A 22,309-nucleotide genomic window follows, 5' to 3' on the forward strand; every position below is an offset into this window, starting at 1 on the left:
TGTATCATTTTAATTTAGACATTTTGAGGTATGAAGACTTTATTATAAATTAAATTACAGCTGTTCCACAAAAATGTGCACATGAAAATCATAACTGGCATACAGATCAGTAGAAATGGTACATTAACTTCTACTTGTAGGCACCATAACATCAGAATCTGCTAAGGCAGCAGCAGCTGGAGAAGGCTGGTCCAGAACAGGTTTGTGTTTCTTCTTCTGGTTAGGCTATATTGATCTCTGGCTCCCGCTTTAGTAATTTGTGAGCCTTCATTTTTAATGGCCGTGCTTAAAGCATCAGACAAGCTCAGTAACCCTACATCAAACATAGTGTGTTTCTTCTTCTGGTTAGGCTATATTGATCTCTGGCTCCCACTTTAGTAATTTGTGAGCCTTCATTTTTAATGGCCGTGCTTAAAGCATCAGACAAGCTCAGTAGCCCTACATCAAACATAGTGTGTTTCTTCTTCTGGTTAGGCTATATTGATCTCTGGCTCCCGCTTTAGTAATTTGTGAGCCTTCATTTTTAATGGCCGTGCTTAAAGCATCAGACAAGCTCAGTAACCCTACATCAAACATAGTGTGTCTATATATGGAAAAGTATACGTTTAAAAAATGTAGACCAATTTTGACCAGGAAAAGATTACTCTTGGTCGACCAATATTTGTTTTGTTTTTGTCAGGGACAGCCCTACTTTCTTTTGTTTGGCAGTGGTCCATGGACAGTGCAACACGCTGACTGTGGATGAAGAAATCTTTTTGCCCATTGCAGCACCGGTTATCTCAAGTTATGTGTGCATAATATCACCTTTGTTTTTCTTCGTTGAGGCTGTGGTTAAAACCATGTGACGTCTCAAATCACCCCATATGCTCTGGCAGTTATGACTTTAATTTGTCATCCAACAGATATAGATTGTTTTCTTTTTGTTTACCTAGTTTATGAAAACATATTTAAAGGGTTTAAGTGGGGGGAAAATGTTTCATTTGAACATATAGTCAAGTGTACCGTACAACCTTCAAAATTACAGTTTGATCAGATATGATAAGAATGTGATACCAGTATTGCAGCACATTTCATACCAACGCCACCTTTGTTTTGATTGTCGGGGTACTAGCATACAGATGTACTCAGTCCTTGTCAGGTTAGCTGTCTCAGAACAAAATCCTAAAATTAGACAAGTGAAGGGTGGTAGAGTAGTACATGACCAAGGAACAGGAAGTACACTAGTCACCATGCCCCTATACTTACACTACAAAAGTATGTGGACACCTGCTTGTACAACATCTCATTCCAAAATCATGGGGAATAATATGGAGTTGGTCCCCCCTTTGCTGCTGTAACAGCCTCCACTCTTCTGGGAAGGCTTTCCACTAGAGGAGGACTAGAGAGAGCTGTGGTGACTGAATATTTCTGCGGGGACTTGCTTCCATTCGCTGCAAGAGCAGTAGTGAGGTCGGACACTGACATTTGGCGTTTAGGCCTGGCTTGCAGTCAGCATTCCAATTCAACCCAAAGGAATTCACGCTGAAACATGCTGAAACAGGAAAGGGCCTTCCCCAAATGGTTGCTACAAAATAAGAAGCACAGAATTGTCTAGAATGTCATTGTATACTGTAGCATTAAGATTTCCCTTCGCTGGAACTGAGACCTAGCGCGAACCATGAAAAACAGCTCCAGACCATTATTCCTCCTCCACCAAACTTTACAGTTGGCACTATGCATTCGAGCAGGTAGCGTTCTCCTGGCATCCGCCAAACCATATTCGTCCAATGACGGCAAGCTTTACACCAATCCAGCAGACATTTAGCATTTAGCAGATCTTAGGCTTGTGTGCGTGCGTCTGTTCGGCCATGGAAACCCATTTCAAGAAGCTCCCGACGAACAGTTCTTGTGCTGACATTGCTTCCAGAGGCAGTTTGGAACTCGGCAGTGTTGCAACCGAGGACTGAGGATTTTTACACACTACACGCTTCATCACTCGGCGGTCCCGTTCCGTGAGCTTGTGTGGCCTACCACTTCGTGGCTGAGCCGTTGTTGCTCCTAGATGTTTCCACTTCACAATAACAGCACTTACAGTTGACCAGGGCAGCTCTAGCAGGGCAGAAATTTGATGAACTGACTTGTTAGAAAGGTGGCATCCTATAACAGTGCCACATTGAAAGTCACTGAGGTCTTCAGTACGGGCCATTCTACTGCCAATGTTTGTCTATGGAGATTGCATGACTGTGTGTTCAATCTTATACACCTATCAGCAACGGGTGTGGCTGAAATAGCAGAATCCACTAATTTGAAGGGGAATCCACTAATACTTTTGGCCACGTAGTGTATGTAATACCCTACTCAATCAATTGGATGCAGTCTATCACAGTGCCATCCGTTTTGTCACCAAAGCCCCATATACTACTCACCACTGCGACCTGTACGCTCTCGTTGGCTGGCCCTCGTTTCATACTCGTCGCCAGACCCACTGGCTCCAGGTCATCTACAAGTCTCTGCTAGGTAAAGCCCCGCCTTATCTCAGCTCACTGGTCACCATAGCAGCACCCACTCGCAGCACACGCTCCAGGAGGTATATCTCTCTGGTCACCCCCAAAGCCAATTCCTCCTTTGGCCGCCTCTCCTTCCAGTTCTCTGCTGCCAATGACTGGAACGAACTGCAAAAATCTCTGAAGCTGGAAACACTTATCTCCCTCACTAGCTTTAAGCACCAGCTGTCAGAGCAGCTCACAGATTACTGCACCTGTACATAGCCCATCTATAATTTAGCCCAAACAACTACCTCTTCCCCTACAGTATTTATTTATTTATTTTGCACCCCATTATTTCTATTTCTACTTTGCACATTCTTCCACTGCAAATCTACCATTCCAGTGTTTTACTTGCTATATTGTATTTATTTCGCCACCATGGCCGTTTTTTGCCTTTACCTCCCTTATCTCACCTCATTTGCTCACATTGTATATAGACTTATTTTTCTACTGTATTATTGACTGTATGTTTGTTTATTCCATGTGTAACTCTGTGTTGTTGTATGTGTCGAACTGCTTTGCTTTATCTTGGCCAGGTCGCAATTGTAAATGAGAACTTGTTCTCAACTGGCCTACCAGGTTAAATAAAGGTGAAATAAAATAAAAAAAATAAAAATTTGGGGTGGCAGGGTAGCCTAGTGGTTAGAGCGTAGAGGCGGCAGGGTAGCCTAGTGGTTAGAGCGTAGAGGCGGCAGGGTAGCCTAGTGGTTAGAGCTTAGAGGCGGCAGGGTAGCCTAGTGGTTAGAGTATTGGACTAGTAACCGAAAGGTTGCAAGATCAAATCCCCGAGCTGACAATGTACAAATCTGTCGTTCTGCCCCTGAACAAGGCAGCTTTGAGTAAAGCCAGAGCGTCTATGTATGCAGATGACTCAACACAATACATGTCAGCTACTACAGAGACTGAAATGACTGCAACACTCAACAAAGAGCTGCAGTTAGTTTCAGAGTGGGTGGCAAGAAATAAGTTAGCGCTAAATATGTCCAAAACTAAAAGCATTGTATTTGGGACAAAATATTCACCCTAAACCTCAACTAAATCTTGTAATGAATAATGTGGAAATTGAGCAGGTTGAGGTGACTAAACTGCTTGTAAACTGTCATGGTCAAACATATTGATACAACTGTAGCTAAGATGGGGAGAAGTCTGTCCATAATAAAGCGCTGCTCTGCCTTCTTAACACTATCAACAAGGCAGGTCCTACAGGCCCTAGTTTCTACCTTCTTATCAACAAGGCAGGTCCTACAGGCCCTAGTTTCTACCTTCTTAACAACACTATCAACAAGGCAGGTCCTACAGGCCCTAGTTTCTACCTTCTTAACAACACTATCAACAAGGCAGGTCCTACAGGCCCTAGTTTCTACCTTCTTAACAACAAGGCAGGTCCTACAGGCCCTAGTTTCTACCTTCTTAACAACACTATCAACAAGGCAGATCCTACAGTCCCTAGTTTCTACCTTCTTAACAACACTATTAACAAGGCAGGTCCTACAGGCTCTAGTTTCTACCTTCTTAACAACACTATCAACAAGGCAGGTCCTACAGGCCCTAGTTTCTACCTTCTTAACAACACTATCAACAAGGCAGGTCCTACAGGCCCTAGTTTCTACCTTCTTAACAACACTATCAACAAGGCAGGTCCTACAGGCCCTAGTTTCTACCTTCTTAACAACACTATCAACAAGGCAGGTCCTACAGGCCCTAGTTTCTACCTTCTTAACAACACTATCAACAAGGCAGGTCCTACAGGCCCTAGTTTTGTCACACCTGGACTACTGTTCAGTCGTGTGGTCCGGTGCCACAAAGAGGGACTTATGAAAATTGCATTTGTCTCAGAACAGTGCAGCACGTCTGGCCCTTGGATGTACACAGAGAGCTAACATGTCAATCTCTCCTGGTTCAAAGTGGAGGAGAGATTGACTTTATCACTACTTTTTTTATTTATTATTATATATTTTTTTATTGAATATTCGAAACATACAATATACTTGCAGTGAAGCCGCTCAATAACTACATCATACCAGTCATCCAACAGACTCCCATTCAGAGAGACACACAGAAGCATGCAGGGTCAATGTCCTGCTCAAGGGCATGTTGACCGATCTACCACCAGGCCAAAAAACGTGAACTCGAACCCTCCAAGATCTCCCCACAGTTCCCCAATAGCTGTCCCTCAACCATTCAAGACTCCTCCCACAGTCTAAAAGCACAGGAAGAAAAAATAAAAAATCTCTCACACAGTAACTCCACTCCCACTTGTCTCCAATTCCACATACCAACCCTCAGCTTCTCTCAGCACATCCCATCAATCTCTGCTGGCCACCCTCAGCTTCCCTCAGCCCATCCCATCAATCTCTGCTGGCCACCCTCAGCTTCCCTCAGCACATCCCATCAATCTCTGCTGGCCACCCACTTCGGGTTTCTACGCAACACATATCTTTCAACTATGCTGTGATGTTTAACGTACAATTTCAATCTATCTAATCGAATAGAATCCACAGATTGCAAGTTGAAGATAAATACTTTTACTAAGAGTATTAGTATATTAGTAATTGACTGACCCGGTCTCTCCAGATCTCCTAAGAGTACTATTTCTAGGGTAAGTTTTAGATCAATGCTATGCATTTTCAGCCATTCCTGAACCTGAGACCAGAAACAGGCTACCTGAGGGCAATACCAAAATATATGGTCTATTGATTCTGTATCCTCACAACAGAATCTGCAGAGCTTCGATGATTGAATGCCCCAAATATTCCACATTTTGTTGGTGGCAAGAATTCTATTTAATTATTTTAGCTGAAAAGCACGAAGTCTTGAATCTTGCGTTGTTTTATATATCAACTCATACCAACTCATACCATACCATATATCAACTCGTACCATGGAATTGGTACATCAATTAGTAAATCTCTTCCCAACTATTTTGCAATCTGTATGGCACAGTTGTCAACATCCTGGTCCTCAAATGAAACTGGTATACTTTCGTATTTATGCTATTTCTATTCCTCCACCAGTTTTGGTCCTTTATATTGGGCAGACAGACCAGTTCCCTGCCTCCTCCAGTTTGATCCTTTATATTGGGCAGACAGACCAGTTCCCTGCCTCCTCCAGTTTGGTCCTTTATATTGGGCAGACAGACCAGTTCCCTACCTCCTCCAGTTTGGTCCTTTATATTGGGCAGACAGACCAGTTCCCTACCTCCTCCAGTTTGATCCTTTATATTGGGCAGACAGACCAGTTCCCTGCCTCCTCCAGTTTGATCCTTTATATTGGGCAGACAGACCAGTTCCCTACCTCCTCCAGTTTGATCCTTTATATTGGGCAGACAGACCAGTTCCCTACCTCCTCCAGTTAGATCCTTTATATTGGGCAGACAGACCAGTTCCCTCCCTCCTCCAGTTTAGATCCTTTATATTGGGCAGACAGACCAGTTCCCTGCCTCCTCCAGTTAGATCCTTTATATTGGGCAGACAGACCAGTTCCCTACCTCCTCCAGTTAGATCCTTTATATTGGGCAGACAGACCAGTTCCCTGCCTCCTCCATTTTGATCCTTTATATTGGGCAGACAGACCAGTTCCCTGCCTCCTCCATTTTGATCCTTTATATTGGGCAGACAGACCAGTTCCCTACCTCCTCCAGTTTGATCCTTTATATTGGGCAGACAGACCAGTTCCCTGCCTCCTCCAGTTTGATCCTTTATATTGGGCAGACAGACCAGTTCCCTACCTCCTCCAGTTTGATCCTTTATATTGGGCAGACAGACCAGTTCCCTACCTCCTCCAGTTAGATCCTTTATATTGGGCAGACAGACCAGTTCCCTCCCTCCTCCAGTTTAGATCCTTTATATTGGGCAGACAGACCAGTTCCCTGCCTCCTCCAGTTAGATCCTTTATATTGGGCAGACAGACCAGTTCCCTACCTCCTCCAGTTAGATCCTTTATATTGGGCAGACAGACCAGTTCCCTGCCTCCTCCAGTTAGATCCTTTATATTGGGCAGACAGACCAGTTCCCTGCCTCCTCCATTTTGATCCTTTATATTGGGCAGACAGACCAGTTCCCTACCTCCTCCAGTTAGATCCTTTATATTGGGCAGACAGACCAGTTCCCTGCCTCCTCCATTTTGATCCTTTATATTGGGCAGACAGACCAGTTCCCTGCCTCCTCCATTTTGATCCTTTATATTGGGCATACAGACCAGTTCCCTACCTCCTCCAGTTTGATCCTTTATATTGGGCAGACAGACCAGTTCCCTACCTCCTCCAGTTTGATCCTTTATATTGGGCAGACAGACCAGTTCCCTACCTCCTCCCGCTGCCACCTGCCTCCTCCATTTTTGGGGTAATGCTGTAATCAATTGGTTGTACTCTTGGATTGAGCAGACCTTTCCGTACAATTATGATAACTCCATGAAGGACATAACTCTACCATTCCAATTTACAATATCATTTAAGAACAAAATACCCTTTTCAAACATCTTTCCCATAAATACAGGTATTTTATCAACCAGCACATTTGAGTTCAGCCATAATATTTGTTGTAATATTTGTTCTATCTCTTCAGGGTGATGACATTGAAATTGTAGCTCTGTAATGCTTGTTTGAAAAAGAGAGATACTTTGAAAAAAGTATTATTTTCAATTAATAGAAAATGAGACATGACAATTTGCACAAAGGCAAAAAGGCAATTTTTAAACAATGGATGAGCTTTTCCTATTAATCTACTTGAGAACCATTTAGGGTTCAAATAAAACTTTTGAATGAGTGAAGCTTTTAGAGAGAGGTTTAGTGCTGTTATATGTAATAATCTCAACCCACACAATTCATATTCATTATGTAGATTTTGTCTGGTTTAGCGTCCCAGATAAAGCGAAATATTTTTTGCTCGTATGATTTAAAAAACGAATCATCAGGAGTAGGCAGCACCATCAGTAAGTGAGTAAACTTCTGAGTGCTTTGCATTTTGCTAGTATTTTTGCATCACAACATTGAAGTGTAAGGGGCCTCCAGTTTTTTACATAGACTGGGTCTTTATATTTGCCATCTGGGTCTTGTTTTAATAATAGAGAAATCAGACCTTCCTGCTGAGTACCTGACAGACTACCATTTCTATAGGAGTAGTTAGAACAATCTAACAATGGAGCTTTTAGTATATCAAAAAATACTTGTTATACCTCTATGCCATCAAGCCCTGGGGTTTTTCCAGACTGAAAGGATTTAATAACCTCAAAAAGTTCTTCCTCTGTAATTTGGCCTTCGCATTGGTCTTTCTGTGCATTTGTTAATTTTCAATTTTTTATATTATTTGGAAATAATTCCTTACCATAATCTTTATACAGTGGGAAAGGATGAGACGGAAAAGAGAACATTTGCCTAAAATAATTAGCTTCCTCTTTTAAAATATCCTTCGGAGAATCATAGATGACTCCGTCTTCAGTAACGAGTTTCTGTCAATTCTTTTTTGTTAGCGTTTCTGAATTGGAGATTCAGGAAGAATTTTTCTCCATATTCCATCCAGTTTGCTTCATTTTTGTAATAGATTACATTAGATCGTTCTGGAATAAGTTTCTCAAGTTCTTTTTGTTTTCCCTCTAACTTGTTTTGTATCTCTGTAGTATCGTTTTTATTGCCATCTACCTGTAGTATTAGTTAATGGATTTCCCTTTTTATTCTTGTTTCTTTAGCCAGAAACTACTTTTTTTATTATTGATGAATATTGAATTGAATGACCCCTGAAGGTACATTTAAAGGTATCCCAAACAATAAGGGGATTTGCTTCACCTATTATTATACTGGAAAAAATCCATTATAAATAATTTCGTCTTAGTTAAAAATAAGTTGTCCTCCAGTAAACTTTGATTAAATTTCCAAAATCCCCGTCCACGTGGAAAATTTATAAGCGTTATGTGAATGCCATTTAGATGATGATCCGATAGCATTCTGTCTCCTATGAAAACTTTTTAAACCTTTGATGCAAGAGAGAAAGAGACTAGAAAGTAGTCAAGATGACTCTACAAGTCTCCTCCATGTATATCTCACTAGGTCGGGGATTTTTAGTCTCCAAATATCCACTATTTCTAATGTGTCCATAATATTTTGTGATTTCCTTAAAGGGCACGGTGATGATAGTTTGTAGAGTGATTACCTTTACAGTCCATCGAGGTATTTAACACTGTGTTATAGTCTCCTACCGTAATGATTAGATCATTTGTTGCCTGTAAATTCAATAAATTGGTATAAATGTTTTCGAAGAAGTGTGGATCATCCTGATTTGGACCATATAGATTAATGAGCCAAATCTCTTTTTTTTCCACTTTCATATTCAAAAGGATCCACCTTCCTTGCGAATCGTTCCTGACTATTTGCACATTCAGATCGAAACTTTTTGTTAATTAATATCATCACACTTCATCACTACTTGTTTTTGTAAGAAGTGTTGACAAGCTGAATGCACCGAGCTGCCAGTTTAAACTACTAACACACAGCTCGGACACCCATGCGTACCCCACAAGACATGCCACCAGAGGTCACAATCCCCCAAGTCCAGAACAGACTATGGGAGGCTCACAGTGCTACATAGAGCCATGACTACATGGAACTCTATTCCACATTAAGTAACTGATGCAGCAGTACAATTTAGATTTAAAAAACAGATAAAAATACACCTTATGGAACAGCGGGGACTGTGAAGAGACACACACACACAGGTACAGACATACACACACAATCACCAGCACTCAGACTCTACACATGTATACATTGTAATATTGTTGTATGGTGGTATTATACATTTAGTATTGTAGATATGTAGTGGTGTACTAATGATATATGATGTGCTGTTATATCTGTTGTTTTATATGTAAGTGCCTTAATGTGTTTTGGACCCCAGGAAGTGTAGCTGCTGAGGATCCCTAATAAATACAAATACTGCTCTGTGCACATTGCTGCACCGATAATGTGAAGAAATAGCCTCATAGTTTATCAACATTTTAAGCTAAACATTCTGCTGATCAGCCACATTTTGTAATAAAAAAATAAAATAAGATAAGTTAGTAGTTTTAATTTAGTTTTAAAATAATAGTTGTATTAATTTGGGATCTATCGCTTCCACAGGAGGTTGGTGACACCTTATTTGGGGAGGACGGATTGGTAGTAATGGCTGGAGCGGAATAAGTGGAATGGTATCAAACACCATTATTTGCTTGACAATCACCGCCTGACACATTTTCGTGACCGCCACAGCCCTACCCCTTCCCTAACCCTAGTGTTGGGACAAATATTTTTAAAAAAAAAGTACATTCTGTAAATGAATGCCAGTTAGTTGTTCATCTGCAGTGTAACTTCTCTAACCTGAACAGCTCAAACTCCTAAGTAACACCCTACATTACAATCCAACAGTACCACAGTTGTGTGTCATTTTGTAGTAAAGCAAAAGGACTTCACGGCAGCAAATTTAAAACTGTTGAATAAATGGCATTGCTGTTGGAAGTTGGCACCAATATGGTTCCGTAGGTCCTCTACTGTTGAAGAAATTGTATTTCTGTTGGAAGTTCGAATCAAATCAAAAGCATATCAAACTTTATTTGTCACATGCGCCGAATAAAACAAGTGTAGACCTTACCGTGAAATGCTTACTTACAAGCACCAATATGGTTCCGTAGGTCCTTTACTGTTGAATAAATGGTTATTGCTGTTGGAAGCTGGCACCATGGTTCCGTAGGTCATCTACGAGGCCTTATTCAGTCGTGCTGATAAATGAAACACCAGGATCTAAGCATGTTAGAAATAGACAACTGTAGGGTTAAATATATGTCAACTAAGTACTTAGGAGGTAAGGATTGTAGCAAGTGGAGGAGATATCGTTCAGTATAAGCAAGCATCCAAATGTATGATTCTGGAAGTTTTGTTAGCCATAGACATTATTGAAGACAGGTCGTTTTAAGACGCTATAAAAACTTTATATGGCTCGACGTTTGGATGCCTGCAGTATCATGTTAAAGCTGTTGAACCACTTCCTTTATTTAATCAACAGGAAATCTGTACGTTTATTTAGAATGGTTGTATTGATTAAATTGTTAAGGCAACCCAAAAAAACATGTTTAAAATTTCTTCGGGACGGTAGAGCTAACGTGCGCTAATGTGATTAGCATGAGGTTGTAAGTAACAAGAACATTTCCCAGGACATAGACATATCTGATATGGGCAGAAAGCTTAAATTCTTGTTAATCTAACTGCACTGTCCAATTTACAGTAGCTATTACAGTGAAATAATACCATGCTATTGTTTGAGGAGAGTGCACAATTTTGAACATAAAAAGTTATTAATAAACAAATTAGGCATATTTGGGCAATCTCGATACAAAATTTTGAACAGAAATGCAATGGCTCATTGGATCAGTCTAGAACGTTGCGCATGCATTGCTGTCATCTAGTGGCCAAAATGTATATTGCACCTGGGCTGGAATAATACATTATGGCCTTTCTCTTGCATTTCAAAGATGATGGTACAAAAACAATACAAAAGAACGGTTGGGTTTTCAGAACCCCAAAAGTAGTCTAATGTTGAGATCAGTCCCAACCCACGGGACACGTGTGAATTTAGAATGTACGGTCACTTTCAACATCCAGTCTAAAACAAACTATGGAACATCTTTAGTAACTCAGAAACCTGGATGTTTTCACTTTGTAAAAATGTATTTTTTCTCAAACATTTGCTTACGATTATAAATATCTATAACGTACCATAATTGTTTTGAAAAACAACAATTCCATTCCATTTATTTAGAATAAGAGGATATACAATACATCTATTCAGTTTCTTTAAATATTTTAGCCTGAATACAAATAGGAATGCATAGAATCCTAGTCACCAGCCAGAGAACGCCACTAAAGTTCAATACCCGTCTGTTATGGTATAAGGGCTTGCTTCTGTCAACAGCACTTATACATCCTCTCTTAAAAGACCTCTAAGAACAATATATCACTTGGTGACAAAGTGTGTTTTAAGACCGTTACAGAGGAGGACTAGAGAGAGCTGTGGTGACTGTGAGAGCAAGAGGAGGACGAGAGAGAGCTGTGGTGACTGTGAGAGGAGGAGCAGGAGGAGGAGGACTAGAGAGAGCTGTGGTGACTGTGAGAGGAGGAGGACTAGAGAGAGCTGTGGTGACTGTGAGATGAGGAGGACTAGAGAGAGCTGTGGTGACTGTGAGAGCAAGAGGAGGACTAGAGAGAGCTGTGGTGACTGTGAGATGAGGAGGACTAGAGAGAGCTGTGGTGACAGAGGAGGAGGAAGACTAGAGAGAGCTGTGGTGACTGTGAGAGGAGGAGGATAGAGAGAGCTGTGGTGACTGTGAGATGAGGAGGACTAGAGAGAGCTGTGGTGACTGTCAGATGAGGAGGAAGACTAGAGAGAGCTGTGGTGACTGTGAGAACAGGAGGAAGACTAGAGAGAGCTGTGGTGACTGTGAGAGCACCAGAAGGAGGAAGAGGAGGAAGATGAGGAAAAGGTCTCTCCTCTGCTCCACTCAAGTGATACACACAGAGAGAACATATAGGTTGCATCCCAAATCTCTACACTTGCACTTTCACACTTCCTGTCATTGATCTCAAAGTATTTCATTGGTGTAATCATTGCCTAGAGGGTTTCCACCGTGGTTAAATCTATGATGGGACTTCTGGAGAAGGGTGAAACGACAATCGGCATGTAGAAATAGAGAACATAGAGTAGGCAAGACGGGTCACATGGCCTCATGGCATGGTTCCATTATCCTTACATCAACTCAGTCTTCTTGGTCGATGGAGATTTGGGACTTGGCTCCCTCCCATTCATGTATATTCACCTTCTCATCAAGATGCTCAAGTTGGTCGTTTGTTCTTTTATACATTTTCTCCATATATTATATATTAAACATTCCACTATAATTTCTTTCCGTCCCAGACAATCCTATTCTTTCTCAACAACCTTTCTGCGTTGCATTCTGTAAATTCTGAGTCCATCAAACAGGAAGTGCAACAGGAAGTGACGTCATCATCATTCGGGTGATTTGACCTGCATTTTCTGTCCGTTGACAATGATCTTTAGAACGTTGGTGAGGTCCATCATCTTTCCCAACATCTCCATGATGTCTTGGTGGTCCCTGGCTCCTTCGATAAACTCCTCCAGAGTCAACTCACCTGGAGGTGTGAACAATTCAAACATATATAGAACAAGATACACATTGGCTTCCTAGAGGATAGCAATTAAAACATTAAAAAGCTAACTTAAATTCCACCCCCGCTAGAATACTGATCTGTACTATGGGTAAGATCATCCATTTCAATAAATGTACTTCTCTAAATGTTGATCATTCTTACCTTCGTTATTTATGTCAACCTTCTCATAGATGAGGGTCACAATCTCCTCCGTAGGAGGGTCATAACATCTGGTGATGTCCTGGATAGCCTGAAGTAACCAAAACAGAACAAAGAGCTGAAGTCACAGAGAATATCACTAGAAATAAGTCTTTTTAGACTTTCATGTCATCCTCTGGGTCATCTGTCGTCCTCTGGGTCATCTGTCGTCCTCTGGGTCATCTGTCGTCCTCTGGGTCATCTGTCGTCCTCCGGGGTTCTGTCGTCCTCCGGGGTTCTGTCGTCCTCCGGGGTTCTGTCGTCCTCCGGGGTTCTGTCGTCCTCCGGGGTTCTGTCGTCCTCTGGGGGTTCTGTCGTCCTCTGGGGTTCTGTCGTCCTCCGGGGTTCTGTCGTCCTCCGGGGTTCTGTCGTCCTCCGGGGTTCTGTCGTCCTCCGGGGTTCTGTCGTCCTCCGGGGTTCTGTCGTCCTCCGGGGTTCTGTCGTCCTCTGGGTCATCTGTCGTCCTCTGGGGTTCTGTCGTCCTCTGGGGTTCTGTCGTCCTCCGGGGTTCTGTCGTCCTCCGGGGTTCTGTCGTCCTCCGGGGTTCTGTCGTCCTCCGGGGTTCTGTCGTCCTCCGGGACTCTGTCGTCCTCCGGGGTTCTGTCGTCCTCCGGGGTTCTGTCGTCCTCCGGGGTTCTGTCATCCTCCGGGACTCTGTCGTCCTCCGGGGTTCTATCGTCCTCTGGGGTTCTGTCGTCCTCCGGGGTTCTGTCGTCCTCCGGGGTTCTGTCGTCCTCTGGGGGTTCTGTCGTCCTCCGGGGTTCTGTCGTCCTCCGGGGTTCTGTCGTCCTCCGGGGTTCTGTCGTCCTCCGGGGTTCTGTCGTCCTCCGGGGTTCTGTCGTCCTCCGGGGTTCTGTCGTCCTCCGGGGTTCTGTCGTCCTCCGGGGTTCTGTCGTCCTCCGGGGTTCTGTCGTCCTCCGGGGTTCTGTCGTCCTCCGGGGTTCTGTCATCCTCCGGGACTCTGTCGTCCTCCGGGACTCTGTCGTCCTCTGGGGTTCTGTCGTCCTCTGGGGTTCTGTCGTCCTCCGGGGTTCTGTCGTCCTCCGGGGTTCTGTCGTCCTCCGGGACTCTGTCGTCCTCCGGGGTTCTGTCGTCCTCCGGGGTTCTGTCGTCCTCCGGGGTTCTGTCGTCCTCCGGGGTTCTGTCGTCCTCCAGGGTTCTGTCGTCCTCCGGGACTCTGTCATCCTCCGGGACTCTGTCATCCTCCGGGACTCTGTCATCCTCCGGGGTTCTGTCGTCCTCTGGGGTTCTATCGTCCTCCGGGGTTCTGTCGTCCTCCGGGACTCTGTCATCCTCCGGGACTCTGTCATCCTCCGGGACTCTATCAGTCTCTGGGGTTCTGTCGTCCTCTGGGGTTCTGTCGTCCTCCGGGACTCTGTCGTCCTCCGGGGTTCTGTCGTCCTCTGGGACTGTCGTCCTCTGGGGTTCTGTCGTCCTCTGGGGTTCTGTCGTCCTTTGGGGTTCTGTCGTCCTCTGTGGTTCTGTCGTCCTCCGGGACTCTGTCGTCCTCCGGGGTTCTGTCGTCCTCTGGGGTTCTGTCGTCCTCTGGGGTTCTGTCGTCCTCTGGGACTCTGTCATCCTCTGGGGTTCTGTCGTCCTCTGGGGTTCTGTCGTCCTCTGGGACTCTATCATCCTCTGGGGTTCTGTCGTCCTCCGGGGTTCTGTCGTCCTCCGGGGTTCTGTCGTCCTCTGGGGTTCTGTCATCCTCTGGGACTCTATCATCCTCCGGGGTTCTATCGTCCTCCGGGACTCTGTCGTCCTCCGGGACTCTGTCGTCCTCTGGGACTCTGTCGTCCTCTGGGACTCTATCGTCCTCTGGGACTCTATCGTCCTCTGGGGTTCTGTCGTCCTCTGGGACTCTGTCGTCCTCCGGGGTTCTATCGTCCTCTGGGGTTCTGTCGTCCTCCGGGACTCTATCGTCCTCTGGGGTTCTGTCGTCCTCTGGGACTCTATCGTCCTCTGGGGTTCTGTCGTCCTCTGGGACTCTGTCGTCCTCTGGGGTTCTATCGTCCTCTGGGGTTCTGTCATCCTCTGGGACTCTGTCGTCCTCTGGGGTTCTGTCGTCCTCCGGGGTTCTGTCGTCCTCCGGGGTTCTGTCGTCCTCCGGGGTTCTGTCGTCCTCCGGGGTTCTGTCGTCCTCCGGGGTTCTGTCGTCCTCCGGGGTTCTGTCGTCCTCCGGGACTCTATCGTCCTCCGGGGTTCTATCGTCCTCCGGGGTTCTATCGTCCTCCGGGGTTCTGTCGTCCTCCGGGGTTCTGTCGTCCTCCGGGGTTCTGTCGTCCTCCGGGGTTCTGTCGTCCTCCGGGACTCTGTCGTCCTCCGGGGTTCTGTCGTCCTCCGGGGTTCTGTCGTCCTCCGGGGTTCTGTCGTCCTCCGGGACTCTGTCGTCCTCCGGGGTTCTGTCGTCCTCTGGGGTTCTGTCGTCCTCCGGGGTTCTGTCGTCCTCCGGGGTTCTGTCGTCCTCCGGGGTTCTGTCGTCCTCCGGGGTTCTGTCGTCCTCCGGGGTTCTGTCGTCCTCCGGGGTTCTGTCATCCTCCGGGACTATGTCATCCTCTGGGACTCTATCATCCTCTGGGTTTTCCTGGTACTTTTCAATTGTTTTTAAGTGTAATACAAATTGTTTTACCCAAATATCAATCAATCAGGTCTACCGTGTCTGTGGTATACAACAGCATTTAAACATTATCGCGTCCTTAGTGAGGCCCCACAACACATTGGGGCCTATATTCTCCTGAAGTGTGCACTCATTCGTTACTTCCCACATGTAGTGGGACTTTCCTCCATTGTCCGATTGGTCTACTCTGAGATGTAAAGAGTAAACACCAGGCCCCAGAATATATCCTCAGAGTCCATTGTCCGATTGGTCTACTCTGAGATGTAAAGAGTAAACACCAGGCCCCAGAATATATCCTCAGAGTCCATTGTCCGATTGGTCTACTCTGAGATGTAAAGAGTAAACACCAGGCCCCAGAATATATCCTCAGAGTCCATTGTCCGATTGGTCTACTCTGAGATGTAAAGAGTAAACACCAGGCCCCAGAATATATCCTCAGAGTCCATTGTCCGATTGGTCTGTTTGAAGCTATGAAGCCAATCCACAGTCAGTTACCGTTACGTATTTTTTTATACCACTCTATTTTCTTAGTTCACCGATAAGCCTTTAAAAAAAAACACTCTTATAGGAAATGTTTCCTCTAAACAGGATAAGACATTTTTTTAATGACTGCGTCTTTGTGGTGACTTAAATCGAACATATCTAACAGGATGAATAAGAAACTGAATCCAACTCAGAGTTCTACAGCATCTTTTTCTGCTGTATAATTTCCAGTGTAGCTAGCTAGCAATGCAGCAGATTGATCGACAACATACACTAGTGAGGGATATATTTAGGTTAGGATTAGATTAGCAACCCTTTGTTGATGTGTACCCATCTAGTTGTCGGCTATTTAAACCTTTCTGAGCCCTTCACACTTAATCTCTCTGAAGTCTATTTTCAGTGGAGATATAGAGAGTTTATAATGTTCCTCGAGGCTCTGAGCCTGATAAAGATCCCTGTTATAAAATCACAGCAACTAAATGACATAAATAATAAATAAATATAGAAACCCACCTTGAATATTGTCCCCATTTCATCTTGGTCAATTTTGCCGTTTCCGTCCTGATCGAAAAGTTTGAAGTACCATTTCAGTTTCTGGTTGATTTCTCCTTTCAGCATTAGACTGACTGCTGCTATGTATTCTACGAAGTCTATATATCCATCCTGGAAGAGAGAGAGAGAGAGAGAGAGAGAGATATGATTGTTAGACAACAACAAAAAAGAGAAGAGATAATTACTATAACTTTCTGGTTAACACCCAACACCTAAACGTAATTATAATATCCCAGTAAAGTTGCCTCTCAAGGATGCCTCTCAAAGTTGCCTCTCAAAGTTGCCTCTCAAAGTTGCCTCTCAAAGTTGCCTCTCAAGGATGCCTCTCAAAGTTGCCTCTCAAGGATGCCTCTCAAGGATGCCTCTCAAGGATGCCTCTCAAAGTTGCCTCTCAAAGTTGCCTCTCAAAGTTGCCTCTCAAGGATGCCTCTCAAAGTTGCCTCTCAAGGATGCCTCTCAAGGATGCCTCTCAAGGATGCCTCTCAAGGATGCCTCTCAAAGTTGCCTCTCAAAGTTGCCTCTCAAAGTTGCCTCTCAAGGATGCCTCTCAAGGATGCCTCTCAAGGATGCCTCTCAAAGTTGCCTCTCAAAGTTGCCTCTCAAAGTTGCCTCTCAAGGATGCCTCTCAAGGATGCCTCTCAAAGTTGCCTCTCAAAGTTGCCTCTGAAAGTTGCCTCTCAAAGTTGCCTCTCAAAGTTGCCTCTCAAAGTTGCCTCTCAAGGATGCCTCTCAAAGTTGCCTCTCAAGGATGCTTCTCAAGGATGCCTCTCAAAGTTGCCTCTCAAAGTTGCCTCTCAAAGTTGCCTCTCAAGGATGCCTCTCAAGGATGCCTCTCAAAGTTGCCTCTCAAAGTTGCCTCTCAAAGTTGCCTCTCAAAGTTGACTCTCAAAGTTGCCTCTCAAGGATGCCTCTCAAAGTTGCCTCTCAAGGATGCCTCTCAAGGATGCCTCTCAAAGTTGCCTCTCAAGGATGCCTCTCAAAGTTGCCTCTCAAGGATGCCTCTCAAGGATGCCTCTCAAGGATGCCTCTCAAAGTTGCCTCTCAAAGTTGCCTCTCAAAGTTGCCTCTCAAGGATGCCTCTCAAAGTTGCCTCTGAAAGTTGCCTCTCAAAGTTGCCTCTCAAGGATGCCTCTCAAAGTTGCCTCTCAAGGATGCCTCTCAAGGATGCCTCTCAAGGATGCCTCTCAAAGTTGCCTCTCAAAGTTGCCTCTCAAAGTTGCCTCTCAAGGATGCCTCTCAAAGTTGCCTCTCAAGGATGCCTCTCAAGGATGCCTCTCAAAGTTGCCTCTCAAAGTTGCCTCTCAAGGATGCCTCTCAAGGATGCCTCTCAAAGTTGCCTCTCAAGGATGCCTCTCAAGGATGCCTCTCAAGGATGCCTCTCAAAGTTGCCTCTCAAAGTTGCCTCTCAAAGTTGCCTCTCAAGGATGCCTCTCAAGGATGCCCCTCAAGGATGCCTCTCAAAGTTGCCTCTCAAGGATGCCTCTCAAGGATGCCTCTCAAGGATGCCTCTCAAAGTTGCCTCTCAAGGATGCCTCTCAAGGATGCCTCTCAAGGATGCCTCTCAAGGTTGCCTCTCAAAGTTGCCTCTCAAAGTTGCCTCTCAAAGTTGCCTCTCAAGGATGCCTCTCAAAGTTGCCTCTCAAGGATGCCTCTCAAGGATGCCTCTCAAGGATGCCTCTCAAAGTTGCCTCTCAAAGTTGCCTCTCAAGGATGCCTCTCAAAGTTGCCTCTCAAGGATGCCTCTCAAAGTTGCCTCTCAAGGATGCCTCTCAAAGTTGCCTCTCAAGGAAGCCTCTCAAAGTTGCCTCTCAAGGATGCCTCTCAAAGTTGCCTCTCAAGGATGCCTCTCAAGGATGCCTCTCAAGGATGCCTCTCAAAGTTGCCTCTCAAAGTTGCCTCTCAAAGTTGCCTCTCAAAGTTGCCTCTCAAGGATGCCTCTCAAAGTTGCCTCTCAACGATGCCTCTCAAAGTTGCCTCTGAAAGTTGCCTCTCAAAGTTGCCTCTCAAAGTTGCCTCTCAAGGATGCCTCTCAAAGTTGCCTCTCAAGGATGCCTCTCAAGGATGCCTCTCAAGGATGCCTCTCAAAGTTGCCTCTCAAAGTTGCCTCTCAAAGTTGCCTCTCAAGGATGCCTCTCAAGGATGCCTCTCAAAGTTGCCTCTCAAAGTTGCCTCTCAAAGTTGCCTCTCAAAGTTGCCTCTCAAAGTTGCCTCTCAAGGATGCCTCTCAAAGTTGCCTCTCAAGGATGCCTCTCAAGGATGCCTCTCAAGGATGCCTCTCAAAGTTGCCTCTCAAGGATGCCTCTCAAAGTTGCCTCTCAAGGATGCCTCTCAAGGATGCCTCTCAAGGATGCCTCTCAAAGTTGCCTCTCAAAGTTGCCTCTCAAAGTTGCCTCTCAAGGATGCCTCTCAAAGTTGCCTCTGAAAGTTGCCTCTCAAAGTTGCCTCTCAAAGTTGCCTCTCAAGGATGCCTCTCAAAGTTGCCTCTCAAGGATGCCTCTCAAGGATGCCTCTCAAGGATGCCTCTCAAAGTTGCCTCTCAAAGTTGCCTCTCAAAGTTGCCTCTCAAGGATGCCTCTCAAAGTTGCCTCTCAAGGATGCCTCTCAAAGTTGCCTCTCAAAGTTGCCTCTCAAAGTTGCCTCTCAAGGATGCCTCTCAAAGTTGCCTCTCAAGGATGCTTCTCAAGGATGCCTCTCAAAGTTGCCTCTCAAAGTTGCCTCTCAAAGTTGCCTCTCAAGGATGCCTCTCAAGGATGCCTCTCAAAGTTGCCTCTCAAAGTTGCCTCTCAAAGTTGCCTCTCAAAGTTGCCTCTCAAAGTTGCCTCTCAAAGTTGCCTCTCAAGGATGCCTCTCAAAGTTGCCTCTCAAGGATGCCTCTCAAGGATGCCTCTCAAAGTTGCCTCTCAAGGATGCCTCTCAAAGTTGCCTCTCAAGGATGCCTCTCAAGGATGCCTCTCAAGGATGCCTCTCAAAGTTGCCTCTCAAAGTTGCCTCTCAAAGTTGCCTCTCAAGGATGCCTCTCAAAGTTGCCTCTGAAAGTTGCCTCTCAAAGTTGCCTCTCAAGGATGCCTCTCAAAGTTGCCTCTCAAGGATGCCTCTCAAGGATGCCTCTCAAGGATGCCTCTCAAAGTTGCCTCTCAAAGTTGCCTCTCAAAGTTGCCTCTCAAGGATGCCTCTCAAAGTTGCCTCTCAAGGATGCCTCTCAAGGATGCCTCTCAAAGTTGCCTCTCAAAGTTGCCTCTCAAGGATGCCTCTCAAGGATGCCTCTCAAAGTTGCCTCTCAAGGATGCCTCTCAAGGATGCCTCTCAAAGTTGCCTCTCAAAGTTGCCTCTCAAAGTTGCCTCTCAAGGATGCCTCTCAAGGATGCCCCTCAAGGATGCCTCTCAAAGTTGCCTCTCAAGGATGCCTCTCAAGGATGCCTCTCAAGGATGCCTCTCAAAGTTGCCTCTCAAGGATGCCTCTCAAGGATGCCTCTCAAGGATGCCTCTCAAGGTTGCCTCTCAAAGTTGCCTCTCAAAGTTGCCTCTCAAAGTTGCCTCTCAAGGATGCCTCTCAAAGTTGCCTCTCAAGGATGCCTCTCAAGGATGCCTCTCAAGGATGCCTCTCAAAGTTGCCTCTCAAAGTTGCCTCTCAAGGATGCCTCTCAAAGTTGCCTCTCAAGGATGCCTCTCAAAGTTGCCTCTCAAGGATGCCTCTCAAAGTTGCCTCTCAAGGAAGCCTCTCAAAGTTGCCTCTCAAGGATGCCTCTCAAAGTTGCCTCTCAAGGATGCCTCTCAAGGATGCCTCTCAAGGATGCCTCTCAAAGTTGCCTCTCAAAGTTGCCTCTCAAGGATGCCTCTCAAAGTTGCCTCTCAACGATGCCTCTCAAAGTTGCCTCTGAAAGTTGCCTCTCAAAGTTGCCTCTCAAAGTTGCCTCTCAAGGATGCCTCTCAAAGTTGCCTCTCAAGGATGCCTCTCAAGGATGCCTCTCAAGGATGCCTCTCAAAGTTGCCTCTCAAAGTTGCCTCTCAAAGTTGCCTCTCAAGGATGCCTCTCAAGGATGCCTCTCAAAGTTGCCTCTCAAAGTTGCCTCTCAAAGTTGCCTCTCAAAGTTGCCTCTCAAAGTTGCCTCTCAAGGATGCCTCTCAAAGTTGCCTCTCAAGGATGCCTCTCAAGGATGCCTCTCAAGGATGCCTCTCAAAGTTGCCTCTCAAGGATGCCTTTCAAAGTTGCCTCTCAAGGATGCCTCTCAAGGATGCCTCTCAAGGATGCCTCTCAAGGATGCCTCTCAAGGATGCCTCTCAAGGATGCCTCTCAAAGTTGCCTCTCAAAGATGGTCTATGTCAGATGATGTGAGATGATGATTCATGTCAGGTGGTCTATGTCAGGAATACCCAGAGTGCTGAGGGCCAAATTTCCAACGAGGTTATACATTTGGGTGATGTTTTTTTCTCTCTCCTCGAGTCGCCTCGTTTCACTGCCAAAAAATACAATTAAACCATTTGGTATTCAGTGAAATAACAACACAATGTCATATACAGGTAGCCTAGTCAAATAATTAACGTCCAATCACTTTAACCGTTACTCTCTCGCGGGAATTCCACTAACGGTCCGTATGATAGTCAAAAGTAGCTGCTGTTCATGTTGGTACACGGCAACATCCACCAAGAGGCTCTTGTTGCCTGACAGCTTGAAAGACGTTTTGGACACTACAGTGAAAATGTTAAAGCAAGGCCCCTGAACCCTCGTGTATTTTCTGCACTATCCACTGATATGGGCAGCGACCATGTAACACATTTACAACATACAGAAGTGCGCTGGTTAACAAGGGGCAAAGTATTGACACGTTTTTTTTAAATTGAGAGACGAGCTTAAAGTTTTCTTTACTGACCATCATTTTCACTTGCATGATGACGAGTTTCTCACACAACTGGCCTATCTGGGTGATGTTTTTTCTCGTCTGAATAATCTGAATCTAGGATTACAGGGACTCTCCGCAACTATATTCAATGTGCGGGACAAAATTGAGGCTACGATTTAAGAAGTTGGAGCTCTTCTCTGTCTGCATTAACAAGGACAACACACAGGTCTTTCCATCATTGTATGATTTATTGTGTGTAAATGAACTCAAGTTTACGGACAATGTCAAATGTGATATAGCGAAGCACCTGAGTGAGTTGGGTGCGCAATTACCCAGGTACTTTCCCGAAACGGATGACACAAACAACTGGATTCGTTATCCCTATCATGCCATGCCTCCAGTCCACTTACTGATATCTGAACAAGAGAGCCTTGCATTGAAATTGCAACAAGCGGTTCTGTGAAAATTGAATTTCACAGAAATTCTGGATTGGGCCGCGATCGGAGTATCCTGCCTTGGCAAATCGCTCTGTTAAGACACTGATGCCCTTTGCAACCACGTACCTACAGTTGGAGTTGGAAGTTTACATACACCTCAGCCAAATACATTTAAACTCAGTTTTTCACAATTCCTGACATTTAATCAGAGTACAAATACCCTGTCTTAGGTCCGTTAGGATCACCACTTTATTTTAAGATTGTGAAATGTCAGAATAATAGTAGAGAGAATGATTTATTTCAGCTTTTATTTCTTTCATCACATTCCCAGTGGGTCAGAAGTTTACATACACTCAATTAGTATTTGGTAGCATTGCCTTTAAATTGTTTAACTTGGGTCAATCGCTTCGGGTAGCCTTCCACAAGCTTCCCACAATAAGTTGGGTGAATTTTGGCCCATTCCTCCTGACAGA

General features: G+C 45.0%; 1 protein-coding gene across 1 annotated transcript in view; it reads right to left on the reverse strand.

Moving 5' to 3' along the window:
* Nucleotides 1-11,852: 11,852 nt before the first annotated feature.
* The window catches only part of LOC120018749 (guanylyl cyclase-activating protein 1-like), a 14,728-nt gene continuing 4,271 nt past the window's right edge, over nucleotides 11,853-22,309 (reverse strand). The window contains exons 2-4 of the mRNA XM_038961955.1: nucleotides 16,523-16,672; nucleotides 12,877-12,964; nucleotides 11,853-12,696 (exon numbers count right to left, since the gene is read on the reverse strand). Coding sequence (XP_038817883.1) covers nucleotides 12,554-12,696; nucleotides 12,877-12,964; nucleotides 16,523-16,672 — 381 coding nt within the window. The 3' untranslated portion in view covers nucleotides 11,853-12,553. The remainder of the gene's footprint in view (nucleotides 12,697-12,876; nucleotides 12,965-16,522; nucleotides 16,673-22,309) is intronic.

The sequence above is a fragment of the Salvelinus namaycush genome, chromosome 23 (assembly GCF_016432855.1).
Source record: "Salvelinus namaycush isolate Seneca chromosome 23, SaNama_1.0, whole genome shotgun sequence".
Taxonomy (NCBI): domain Eukaryota; kingdom Metazoa; phylum Chordata; class Actinopteri; order Salmoniformes; family Salmonidae; genus Salvelinus; species Salvelinus namaycush.